The sequence below is a fragment of the Mus caroli genome, unplaced genomic scaffold (assembly GCF_978045245.1).
Source record: "Mus caroli unplaced genomic scaffold, Mus_caroli_1 scaffold_2, whole genome shotgun sequence".
Classification (NCBI taxonomy): domain Eukaryota; kingdom Metazoa; phylum Chordata; class Mammalia; order Rodentia; family Muridae; genus Mus; species Mus caroli.
This window is the reverse complement of record NW_028227257.1, coordinates 100883376-100897177: the sequence shown is the minus strand read 5'-3', so window position 1 is coordinate 100897177 and position 13802 is coordinate 100883376. Positions and strand designations below refer to the sequence as shown.

General features: G+C 41.2%; 1 protein-coding gene across 2 annotated transcripts in view; it reads right to left on the bottom strand.

Moving 5' to 3' along the window:
- Positions 1-12391, bottom strand: part of Cerkl (CERK like autophagy regulator) — a 102447-nt gene extending 90056 nt beyond the window's left edge. For both annotated transcript variants that reach the window (XM_021185209.2, XM_021185241.2), the window contains exon 1: positions 12131-12391. In XM_021185209.2, coding sequence (XP_021040868.1) covers positions 12131-12320 — 190 coding nt within the window. In that variant the 5' untranslated portion in view covers positions 12321-12391. The remainder of the gene's footprint in view (positions 1-12130) is intronic.
- Positions 12392-13802: the final 1411 nt, after the last annotated feature.

Genomic DNA, 13802 nt, shown 5'->3' with positions numbered 1-13802 from the left:
TAAGCACCAAAAGCCAAAAAAAAAAAATGTGGCATCTACTTCAGAAGGCTGAAATCTTCTATGACACTACTTTAGGCATAATTATGTTCACAATGAAGCAATTGGTAACATACACAATGGATACTAAGTAAATGTTGTTGACTAAAGGACTTTAAACACTCAAATCCAAAAGGTGCCCATAGCTTTTCTTGTTGGGATCTGTGCTGCATGCTTTGGGTTCTTAGAGCACAGCATCTCCTACACACAACAGGACACAGAAGTCTGGTGAGCAGCATCTCAAGTACAGAGATGACCCTAGGAGAAAAAAGGTTGACCAGTAATATACTTGTTTTCCAAGATGTTGCAAGTACTGGAAGACAGTTGGTCCTGATACAAAGAATTGACACAACCTGAAAACTGATAGATATCTTGAGCTTAGATGCTAAAGATAATTTTCCTAAAATATGACAAACGTTAAACTTAACAAAAGTAAACAACTTTTATGGAAAATTTAATCTCTATATTTTTATGAGAGTTTACTACTCTCATAAGTATTTAAATGAAATATTTAAATATATGTGGAATACTTATGGGGCTATGTAAATATATTTAACAAGATTTTAAGCAGTATTAGCTCTTTATCTGCATAATGGAACATCACCAGAACATACTGCCACTGTTTTATATTTTCAAAGAGTAAAATCATAAACTATGAGACCCTACACGTGACAACAGCTGTCTACTACCACTTATGTTATTCTTCCTGTACATTGACACAGTAGTTTGAATAATATGTTTGTCACATCCATAAATTTACAACTGAGCTAAACATTAATATTATGTTAAACCAAGATAATATGGAGATTTTAAGAAATAAATGGACTTTTTCTAATATTAAAAAGCTATAAACTTATTTTATATATTAAAGTGGTACATTTATAAACTGTTATTTCTCACTTTTATTTTTCATAATAACTGCTGGGCATGTTCAAAGATCATAACCTTATCAAGGTTTAACGATATTTTCTGAATGTAAAAGCTCTAAGCTATCATTATTTCTAAGCAGCATCCTCCATTCTAATAAGAAACAAGATACATTCAAGACCCTGGGGCTTCTGGAAAAAAAAACTGAAACTTAGGCTTGTTGGGGTTCGACTTACAGTGTTCAGGAGTAATTTCTCCTATTAATGCCTTGATCAAGCAATTTCCCTTCTGCCAGGTATTTTACTAATCCCTGACACATTTGACACAGGGTCTTTGGGAGGATCTGTAACAGACACAATGCTTTGTACTTAGCTCATTTGAGAATGGATATCAGGAATATCTACAATCTATCAATTACCTAGTTTTAAAAGTGATCCCAGGGAGCTCCCAGAGATTGAGCCACCAACCAGGAGCATGCACTGGCCAGTCCAAGGCACTTGGCACAAATATAGCAGAGGCCTGTCTGGTCAGGCCTTAGTGGGAGAAGATGTGCTTAATCCTGGAAAGACTTGAGACCCCAAGGAAGAGGGAGGCCTATTGGGGGAAGGGAGCACCTTCTCAGAGGCAAGTCAGGAAAGGATGGGATGAGTAACTATCGGAAGAGGGACTGAGGGGGGACTACGACAGGAATGTAAATAAATAAAATAATAAAAATTGAAAAATAAATGGTACCACCATTGCAGTATATTTTCCTTAAACCCCACAGTCTCCAAGTTCTATGTGATAATCTCCCAGAGGTCTATTATCCCTGTGTGCACACACAGCCTCCTGCTCTTCTGGTATACTGGCCATCCTCCTTCTCCTGTAACCCACTGATGTAGCCTGCCTGCATCCTTGATTGCCTTTCTAAATCAAAACTTGATTTCCAAAGTAAATAAATAAAATACAAATACAAATAAAATCAAACCCTTAACTTCCACTAGCATGCAGACTGCAAGGCTCCTGTTTAACACTCAGGTTGACAGAACAGGCTGGTCCCATATTCAAGTCCTGTATGATTCCTCATTCGATTGCCTCTCTATCTTCATAAGCATATGAGATTCTACATGGGCCTTGTGCTTATTCTACAGTAAGCCCAAACCTTCCCAGCACATTCTCAAAATAATCTCAGCATTGTTTTCTTTATCTGTGTTGCTGACTCGCAGTCAGACTCAGAGCTCACCCTAAATTCACCCTCATGGTATTTTCCCCGGTACATCCTGTTGCCATGGAACAAGATGTTGTAGTTTTTTCCTTGGCTATTTGTCTATAATCATTCACAATTCCCTGTAACACCTCATCTGCCCCAAATGTAAATCACCAAGTCATTCTCTTGCTACTATACCTTCCAAGAGTGTGTATAAGCCTTGACGTGGAGCCCTTTCAAACTGATTATAGTGTCAGAAACCCCAGCACATACTGAGAGCTTCTTAATAAAATTAAAACAAATGATTTAAAAGAAGCACTAATTAAAAGTATGCAAAAATACCATTTCTCATCTCTAACACTGGTTTTGGGGAATACTCCTTTGAAGAACATTCCCAGCGTCCATCTTCGATGGTTTACAAATGCCTGCATCTCCAGCTCGGGGGTGGGGGGGGTGGATACTAAACCTCTTGCCTCCACAGACCCCTTCACTCACAAGATAAACATATACTCAGACATTCATGGGTACACATAATTAAAATAATTAATACTAAACAGTTTGTTAAAATTCATATTTTCTTCATTTACTCAGAAATTACCAATGGTTAGAGAAATGCAACAAACTCTTATGTTAACTTTCTAAAATGGCAAAACCAGCCATATGATCTCGTCTCAAGGTTTTTAGGGCTAGAGGTAAGACCCTGAGTCTTCACTATTACTTTGTGGGATGTGGGGCCAACAACTCTGGAAGGTACTAGAAGATTCTAGATTCCCTGTAGAGGCAGCATTATAAGAATTGCAGGCACCAGAGTTAGACTGCCAAACTTTGGATCCAATCAACTCCATGTACTAGTAAGGCTTGGGGCAAGATAATGCTCAGAATATCAGGGATAAAAAAAAAATTCCCTCTTCGATGATAATGTCGTGTTGCAAAGGTAAAACAATAAAAAAAACACTTAACACAGAGCCTGGTGGTATAAACACCAATTGATGTGTGTTCACTATTTGCAGCCAAGCACAGGGCATCCTTGTATAGGAGCAGTAGACATTTGCACAATACTGTTTCTGATAAAAGGCTTGGAGCATTCACAGGAATCCCCTGATGCCAGCTGGCATGCTACTTTAGACTTATCCTTGTGCTTACTGTAAGTGCATAGTATTATACCAATCATGCAAAAAATAAAATTAAATTAAATTAAAAATTTTAAAAAGTTGTGAAAGTATTTAGTCTCTGTGTGTGTCTGTCTGTCTACTTGTCTGGCTAGCTCTAGATTTAGTCTAAAATCTTGTTTTCATGTCAAACATTAGCATGAGGTTCAATTTCCAGCAATGACCTCTCCTTCCTTTCATTTTTCCTAACTTCTCCTAGCACACCCTCACTTTGGGAATTCTAAAATCATAGGAAGAATCATAGCTGATTTATCCAGGTAACTTGAAGTGCTATCATCTAGTCACAAGACACACTAGAAGCTGACAGACATACGATTGTAATGGACAGTTGAACAGTGAGACCTCACAACTGCAAAGTACAGTGGATTTGTCTGGTCCTCTAAATCACACTGTCAAACTCCAGTGGATTCAAACATGCCCCAGCCAAGGCAACCATAGCTGCTTGCACCCAACAGTACTCTGCTGTCTGTACCCATCACCTTGGCTCTCAGTCTTTATCTTTGTCATCTGTACATTTCTTCAGTCCTCTGAAGGGCCCCAAGCTTTGGACAGTGCCATCTGCTTCACAACTCTAATCTACTGACCTTCGCTTCCCCTATTCCCCAGGTGCCTTTTACCCGTGTGTCCCTGAGGGGCCAGTGGAAGATTTGTCTCCTATCCCAGGGAGCACTTGTGTACCAGCTTCATTCACAAAGAGCCCACAGGAATAGAAAGAAAGGAGAGGGAAAAGGAAAATAAGATAGGTTAATTTGGAACATGTTTGCCTTCGAATGGGCTCTTCATCTTTTGGAATAAATAGTAGTCTACAGAATTTCACAAGGTCCAAGGGACCAGATAGGATAATGACCATTTCAAATCAGAAGCACATTGATAACTGTCAGATTTGTTCAAACAATAAACACAGCAAAATGTGGTGAACAGTACAGTGGTTTTTACATACTATCACTAGCCAATTAACCCACAAAACAAAAGCCGTCTTGTATACACAAAACACTTTAGAGTAACTGCCACTTTGGCATTTCCAGATCAGCCTGGTTACGTTTTTTGTTTGTTTGTTTGTTTGTTTGTTTGTTTGTTTTTCCTTTGGATTTGAATCTGAACTTGCGATCCCCTGCCTTGGCCTCCAGAGTGCCACCAAACTCAGCCTAGAACTCAGTCGCTTTTCTTGTTAACAGGCCATTCAAATTGTATGACTCCCTCCATTCTACACTGGGATGAACATTTTGAAAAGTATGCTTTCCTGGGTAGAAATATACATTAGAACTAAATCCTGAAAATAGAGAAAACTTAACCTTTTACTTTATTTTCTCTTTTCTCCTTAGAAGTACTGGGTTGGGGATTGACCCAGAGCTCATAAGCATCCTCTCCCTGAGCTACATCCCTAGCTCAAAAACAAACATGCATTTGTGTTATTACAGCATTGTCTAACGAAGTTTCCACCAGCCTTTTACATACATTAGACTTAGATAAATTAAAATTCAATCTTATTTCAAATTTTGTTCTTCTATCTTACTAGCTGTATCTTTATTGTTCAAATAGCCACGGGTGGCACATGAGACCTGTCTTGACCAATTTCAAATGCATCATACCTCAAGGTCCGACTGGCAATCCTATAAGATGATGTCACTCTACACTGTTTTTACGATGTGATTTTTCTTTGTTTTGTTATGATGTAGACCAATTTACCTTAATAAAAAAAACAAAAGTCTTGGGAAATTTTCATATGATAAATAGGCATTTTAAAAGTGTATTAGCAGGTAAAATACAGTTACTACATAAACTTGAATCTGTCTCTATGTCTCTTGAGAAGCGTTTCAAGTTTGGTGGCTCTGAAACATACCACCCCGAGATGGTTTCTTATTAGTGCGCAGAGTGACAACTCAAAGCACCATGTCTTACTAATTACTGCCTCCCTAACTCACATGAGGAATAGGTCACTGGAGGGGTTAGCCCCTCCTTCCATTATTCGTGACCACACGGCCCTCTGACAGATGTCTCAGTTTGGATGTAAGGCAGAGCTCTGGGTATCTGTTTCGCTTACATCTGTTCCCAAACAGCTTAGGCAGATTAATACTTAGCACAAGCCCTGCCCAGCTAAATCTCCAACTCCCATTTAAAAAAAAAAAAAAAGAAAAGATCATTTCTTTTCCTCATTTTCACATTGTCCCACATTACCTTTCTTTTTGCTAAACTTCCAGTAAGTAAATGTGTTTGTATCACCTTAAAGCCAGAGAAAACCATTTTGCCTTGTAACAAGAGACACTTTCCAGACTCCCTGAAACCTGGCTTTCTTAGCTTTTTCTGGTCACTGATCTAATTCTCTGAGCTCAGAGCTGTGATGAGAACATTTTCTTTTTAAAAGAAAACAACTTTAAAATGTATCAGAAGTAGTAAATATGTGAAAATAGAGTTGGAAATCATAATTAAAAATTGAAACCCTCACTCTTGCTCTCTTACCTCTTATTCTCTTGCTTCTGTTGCTCGCCCCCCTCTGCCTTCTCTTCCCCCCTCCCTCCACGTGGCCATGGCCGACCTCTACTTCTCTACACTTCTCCTTCTCTCTGCCTTTCTACAATAGATGCCTTAACTCCCCCTCCCCCAGAAAAAAAAGAAAAGAAAAAAAGAAACTTTATGTAAAAGTGTTTGAAACATAATATTTTAATAAGATTATAGAGTCTGCTCAGAAGTTTGGTAAAGATCACATAAACATAAAATAAAACAAAGTTAAGGTGGGATGGGATGCCACTTCTGTCCATCATGAAAAATCTTCGAACAAGTAGACAATGCCTATGAAGCAGGCCCAGTCCATTGTCCATCATGCCCTAGTGCTGGAGAACTGAAGGGCACTCCTGTTTACCACATGGTCCTTTTAATGAGAAAGTCATTAGGTTCTGCCAAAAATCAAAACCACTTCTCCACATACACCAAAATGCTGAATCCCCTGGCCATTCAAAGCCTACTCAGGTTTTTTCCACTGGACAAAAAGTGTCCTGGTTTCTATTCTTTTAATTATAGCTTTACAGGTGATCAGAACTGATGTTCTTTTGAAACTTTACTGTAATACAAATCCTTCATTTTGATTATCATCTAAATAAACTGTTGCTCATCCATGTTTGCTGACTTGTCTACATTACATACACACTTGCAGGTCCCAGAATTAAGACCTAAGAGACTTTCGTGCCTTTGCCTGAACTATGCTCTATACCATATATGCAAACAGGTGCCAGAAATGTAGGGGCTCCAGTAATATATTCTCACACTCCACGTTGTTGATTTTTGTAAATTATGGAGTTAACTTGGTGAATTATGATCGTCATTTGTAATGAAAGCCAGAATGACCTTCACAGATCAATGGTGAGGTTTGCTTCTTTGAAATTTTCATTTTAGATGATCATATATCTGCTTAGGTGTGTGTCATGCTTTTCTGTTCACCCAGAGCCCTCATTTAAGAGCAATGAGAAAGAAGAGAGGAGGCATATTCCCAAAATGAGGAGAACTGGGGGCTATTGATAGATGCCACAGAGGTCCATCCATCCCAAATACATTTGTAAGTGAAGTATGACTAAGCTTGACCTGGCCCAACTTCCCCATCCCTTGTTTTCTTTATCTTGCTTTTTTTTTAATGGGAAAGAAATAACACCTGATCACATAAAACATTAAATATCTTTGTGATCAGGATATACAAAGTCTTGTGTCTTCTACTTTAATATAACAATCCAAATTAAAGATCACCAGTTGACAAACACATGTTCCTAGAAGTATGCCATTGGTTGAGACAATGCAATGGACAAACATTATTATTGAAAATATTAAACTCTGGAGACATCTGAGCTGGCAAGGCACAGGCTACCAGTCATAGTATAATACAGGTGGATTTCGACAGTTCTGGCTGAATGGACCTGATCTACACTCTACACAAGACTGGGCCTATCAACATAATGGATCAAGGAGAGGCCCACAGCGCCTTATCTTTCCAAGATGAGCTGTTGGCTACTGATGGATTCTGAAGGAGGAGAAGTCACCTTCTTCAATTGTGTACCCACTGAAGAGTCCATTGGGCTTCAGTGGATAGATTTAAATTCATAATCACATAGCTGATACTGACAAAATTCCATGGGTCTCACACATTTATTGTATGAATTATAGAGAGAAGGGTATGTTGATAGGGATGATAAACTTTAGAAGAGATTACAATAGTCAGAATGTACCTTACACATATGTGAAATTGTCAAATAGCAAATTTAATAAAAGCTAAAAGAAACAGGCAAATGCCATTTGTATATGCCTAAGACTTTGAGAATCCCTGTGAATCTTGGCACCTTATACCCAGCCCATTTGGACTCAGAAATCTCACCTGATTCTATTCTAATATCTGTAGGGCATTGCTCCCTTTTATGTCCCAGACAGCTAGCTCGGCAACTACCTTACACCAGCATGCATAAACTCATGTAAGATCCACAAGTAAGGCGGTCACAATCTTCGGTCCTAACCAGATCATCAAGGGCTATTGCAGCGATAAAAAATATCATTCTCTGAACTGGATAATGCCTTACGGTTCATATAGTTTATATGACAGTGCCAGACTCCTGGTCTTTATGACCCTGGAGCTGAGCAAAACAGGAACTCCCTGCTAGACCCTCACAGCAGAGAAAAGAGGCAACACTAACTCTTATATTAGAAATCCAGGAACAATACACAGTAAAAGACTTTCAAGGAGCTTGTCCTCTAATGTGAATGGAAAGCTGATTCCTGTCTCCGTATAGGAACTCCAAATGCCTAGAGAGAATGAAGGAAACAAATCTAAAATGAATCTTCACTAGTATTAATGAGTGCAAACATGGAAGCATTGAACAAAGAGAAGAGGAAGCCAGTTCCAGGTGGCAGGAGTCACATGAAAATCACAGTCCATGGGATTCTATTTCTGCCATCCTGTCTATCACAAGGTGATGAAATTTGATGAATGCACTGGGAAATAAAGATGAAGAGACAGGCAGGTGTAGATCATTGCAATCTCATGCTGTGTTAGCCCATTCCCTACTATTCAGTGGGTTTTCAAAGAAATAAATGTGGTCCCATTAGGCAAAGTGCAACCCAAGGAGGCAGACTCACTCACTCTGACCAAGAAATGTTCACTTTAATGCGGGTTATATTGGAGATCTCCTTAAGAATATTTTTATAATGAATTATGGTTCTTAAAGTGGAGAAAGACGATCCTCCTATAGGGGATGAGTTGATACTTAGCAGTGCTTATCATAGTTCAAGGCACTAGGTAAAACTGAAGCTCACGAGGCAGCAATCCACCATAAACATGGTCATGCACTAAACCTTCTCCTTGTGGCTGGTACATGCTGGAGCTAAGGGTAAACCAAACAGATAATCTAGCTGTCTTCATTCCTCCATCCAGAACTGGACTTCAACATTCTTTACGTTCACTGTGCACCGAAGCAATGCCCTCCTTAACCCTGCCTACAGATTGTTGGCCTTGAATACAAGACAGGGAGCTGAGGGAAGTGAATTCTAACCTCCTCCCCTGAAGGATTGGTGGAAGAAATGAGTCAGGCAAAGGCCAAAGATCCTGCCTAATGTCTTCATCTCTAAACTCAGGCCTGCTCTGTCAATACACCCCTTGGAGCCTAGGCATAGTATCTGCTGCAGACTTACTACTAGTTCCAACAGTTCTTTCTGGACCCACATCTTATCTGATCTTTGGAAATGAAGAAACCCCTCTTATCCATCAGCATCTGTCTGAAACTATACATAGTCCTGACCCCAATATACAAGCACTGTAAAATAATAGCAGGTGATTGATCAAATATCAATGATAGCTACAAAGTGACTTTCAGGCAAGTAGTTATGCAGTGTGGATATACTTGACAGTTGGCTACACTGAGTGAGAAGCATATGTAGTCACAACAGACAAGGCTCCTTGGAACATAGACCTGAGAGATGGCAAACATCCATATTGCAGCCATAGGTGGGCACAACTGGAATGAAATTAAAGCCAAAGCCATTAACACAGCAGAGGTATGGAAGGTGAGCGTTTTCAATAAGGATTCCACAGGCCATCATTATCGAGTGGGCTTGGAATAGAGATACTGTGGATCAATTTAAAATTAAATAGAAAAGAACGATAGAACTTTATATTTTCTACTGAATTAACCTTGAGTTTCTTGTCATCAGGCCCCTGTTAGTTTTGAAATATTCTGGTACATTCCTGACTGGTGCTCATCAGTTTCAACCCCAGGCAACAGCCTTTCATTTCTGTTCTTCATTTAAGCCTCCAAACCAAACTGTCTTTCAAACTCCCATCATAAATTTGGTGAGGTGACCTGCCTCCTCCAAATTCACATCCAATTGGAAAATAACCATATTGGAAAATTATCTGCCATTGTAATTCAGCAGGGATATTATTCTAGACTTAGGGTTTCTCTTGACCTCAATGGCCACTGATCTTATAAGAAGGAGCAAGAACACATGGAGACAATGTGAGTCCATGTGAACATACAGAGTTATGTAACCACAAGCCAAGAAATACCAAGAAACACTAAGTCTAAAAACATGAGGGAGGGCCTTCAGAGAGATGTGGAAACTGTACTCAGGATCTCACACATCCAAGACAATGAGCCATATGCTCTACCACTGAGATACACCCCAGGCCCTCAGCTAACATCTTGCTATCTAACAATACTGCAAACCCTTATGAAATAACATTGTACTCAATTTTCTTTTTTTCCTCCCCCTAAATTTTGGGAACTTAAACAGCTAATTGAGCCTTTATGATATTTCCCATATCATGAACAGATCACTTTCTTTTGACTGCACTGAAATCCCAGTGGATCTTTAGATCATCTCACAACATACTGGTCACTTCATATCTGATGCCTGCCTGCCTGCCTGCCTGCCTGCCTGCCTGCCTGCCTGGTCAGTGTCAGCCTTTGGAGTCCTGTCTTTAGGTGTCAGACAAAGTTGCTAGTCCATGTAGTCCTTGTGTGTTGCCTCTTCAAAACATTCAGTGACACACCTGAGCACTTAGGACAAAAGTTGACAAGGGAACAACTGCCCACAGGATTAATATCTTCCCTAACAAGACCAAATGCACTAAACTAAAAATATCCCTTCATTTAAAGAAAAAAAGGCCCAAACTCATTGCTGGTGTATTTAAGCTTCCCACCTCAGCCTGAAGAGACTCACATGAACCTCATCTTTTTAGAAGATCACACAACTCTCCCTCTAAGTCAACCTTGAACCCAATAAGGCAACTGCATTCAGAGTCACTTACCCTGTCAACAAGACCACCAACTAATCCCAGTCGCAGCAGTAATGGCCTCCATAAAACACATCAGTGTCTTCCCTCATCATACTCAAGATGAACAAGTTAGGGAAGATCATGGAGTGTTTTGTTTCTCAATGAAACTGCTACTATACTCGGAATTTTAAAATGTAGTGCTCTGATAACATCTCATATACACCATGAAATAACATCCAGAGAACTCATGACCCCAGCCCCACCCTGGGAAGTTAGGCACCTGTCAAGCAACAGCAGCCATGGCTTCCTCTACCACACACTTCAACACAACGTTCTCCTACCTGTGGTGGTTTGTCTCTCCTCTGCTCTGGACCCCCCATTACTTAGTCCTCATCACCCGTATCTACGATAATGCAACATCAGAGTGCTTAGCTCATACCATCACCTAATGACTACTCTCTACCCACTGGATTTAGTAATGTACCTCTTGGGCTGTTCTACAAATACATGTGCCAGGTTTCTGAGGCGCCTGGTTTAAATACCAGGTGTTAATTGCAAAGAAAACTAGTGTGCTCTGTACCAAGAGAAAGAAAACCAAGGGTCTTAGGGCAAAATTAAATACTTGCAAACTTCCGAGTAATAAAACTGTCATGAGAGCTTTCAAATTCTATTACCAGGAGTGCTAATTAAGCCTCCTTCTCCTCAGTCACCACTCACTACAAAACAGGATTTCTTTCCTCTTGTCACGATTTGCCTTTGTGCTGTAGCCGTGACCTACGCGGGAGGGTGGGGTGCAGTATTGCTGCACTGCAGTCTCTAAAAGCTTGTAGCTTAAATTGGTTCCTTGGGCTAATCGAGATTCTAGTTACAAACATTTATATTCCCCAACTCAGGCTGCTTTACAGGCTAAAAGAAAGATCCCATATCCCTGCACCTTGCTTGTCATATTAAAGAATCGGAAGAATCGGGGAAAATACTTCTTCACCTTGGGCTTTCAAAAGCCGTGAAAACATTTTACTTAAAGCCCAAAGTAGCTTTGCTTGAGTGAACAGCACTGCACCTGTGGCTCGGGCGGAATTCACACTCCTCACTAATTCTGGTCCCTGACTGGATGGTTTCACTTACTTAGACGTTTGGACAAGAAACTTTCAAACAATGACTTTTCCATTCTATAACAAACTGCAGCACAAGGAGTACTTTTTCCCTCTGGAGGCGGGAGGAATCAGCTGTTTTTAATTTCATAAACTCTAGCTAATTAAAACAGACTGTGAACCACATTCTACTGTTCTCCAAGACAGGTCTAACTGAAGCCGACCTGAAATATTTCTACTGCAAATTGCAGCATCGCATTTTCTTGTTTAAAAAAAAAAAAAAAAACTTTAAGTCAATAGAAGGTAAGTTTAAGTAAAGCACAAATCTGTGGTGCGATATTCTATAGAAATTCATTAAAAATCGGGTTTCAAAACTTGTTCCCGATGGAAGGGGAACTGCAACTTCCTGGTTTGCAATCACAACCCCTACAGGAGGCTGGGGGCGGAGGGTCAGAGGGGTGTCGGTGGTGGCAGGAGGGCGTGGCGGCAGCAGGGTGTGGGGGGCGTGGGAAGGTGGGGGGGAGCCGCCACTCACCAGCCGGGAGCTCGGGCTGGATGCGTCGCCACCGCAGGGCCCGCTCGCCCAGCGCCACATCGCAGCTTTCCCTCCCGATCTCGAAGATGCCACGCAGCAAAACCCGCTCGGGTTCAGCAGCTGCCTTTGGGTTCTCCGGAGGCGCCTCCTCCAGGGCGCCCACCCGGCTCCTGCGTCTCCCCCGGAACATGGTGACGCTGTGCTGGGCCAAATTGGGGAGCCACCAGAAATCTTCTTGAGAAGGAAGTGTGGCTAAGCCACTGCCTGGGCCTTGTCCCACGCTGCCAAGGCAACCAAGAGCGTCTGAAGGAAGGCGGGGCGGAAGGGAGGAGCCCCGGGAGCTTTCTCTTTTGCCCCCAGAGAGGGCCACTGTCCTCTCTGGACCATGCTGCTAGTATGAGTTTCCTGGCTGAGCTCTGGGAGTTTGCCAGGCATCCCCCAATTGGATTGTTTAGGCATCACCTAGTCTCTTGTTAAATGAAGTGCAGGGTCTTGTCAGATTCGTCTAAAGAGTACCCAAAATTCTGAGTTGTGGCACAAGCCTTTAGTTCCAGCACTCAGGAGGCAAAGTTCCAGACCAGCCAGAGCTAAATAGTGCATTCTACAGCCATCAGGAGCACTTGTAAGACACTGCCCTAAAAAAATAAAAAAATAAAATAAATTAATTAATTAATAAAAATAAAATAAAATTGAACAGTAAGAATCTACTTACTGGGTGACTGCAGAAGTTGCTGGCCATGAGACACAAAGGAGTTTCAGTGCGCCAGGCTCTGTCTCTCTTCTCAGGGGTGTCCTCTGAGATTCCCCCAAGAAGCTACATTACCTGTGTGACTACATCTATATGACTGCCCAGGAGTAAGAGTAAACCCCTGATTTGCATAGACAAATGTACACCTCACAAAGTTGATATTACCTTCAAGGACCTCCAATAGTTTAGTGCATCTATTAAGAGACCTACCTTTCCCTGGATCCCTTAGCTCTGCCTGGATCCGACGCTGCTGCAGACAAACTGCAAAGAGCAGAGCTTACCCACCCAAACTCCACCATCATGCAAAAGGAGGCCTCCAGAGCACACCTTTAACTTCCTCCTGGTAGGAGGGGCAGTTCTCCTGCTGTGATTGCACAATAGAGTGACCTGGGAGGGCTGTTGCTGTTTAATCCAGTTGTCCTGGCTACATTTCAAAATGATCAATTTGCAATCTCCAGGGATGGGATCCAGGTTCCAGAAATACTTCCCTCTGAAAGTCTAGGATTTAGCCAGGGTTGAGAATTGCAATCAGAAAACAAGAGCCTAATGTTTTTGCAGACTAGGCAAGTAAAGAGGTTTTGTGAAGTCCTTATAATACTATGAGGGAGGTGGTCAGGCATTGAAGGGTGATTTAAAACTGGGGTTTCTGTACTATTACTTAAGGATTCCATGCATCTCATAGGCAGCCAATTCACTCTCTGTCCTGGTCACAGCCCTACCTCAGGACTGTTAGCTGCAGGAAGGTTTCTCTGGGCTCAACACTCACACTGTTGTAGACAAATCATTCCAAGCCTAAATCTCCAGTGGGCCAGAGAATCAAGGACTTCTATTCAAGGCACTGAAAGCAAACACTCAGCCTTCCCCAGCAATCAAGGAAAAGCCTTTGGTTGATCTCATTGCAGCCAGGGACAAGTGTTTCTCAGA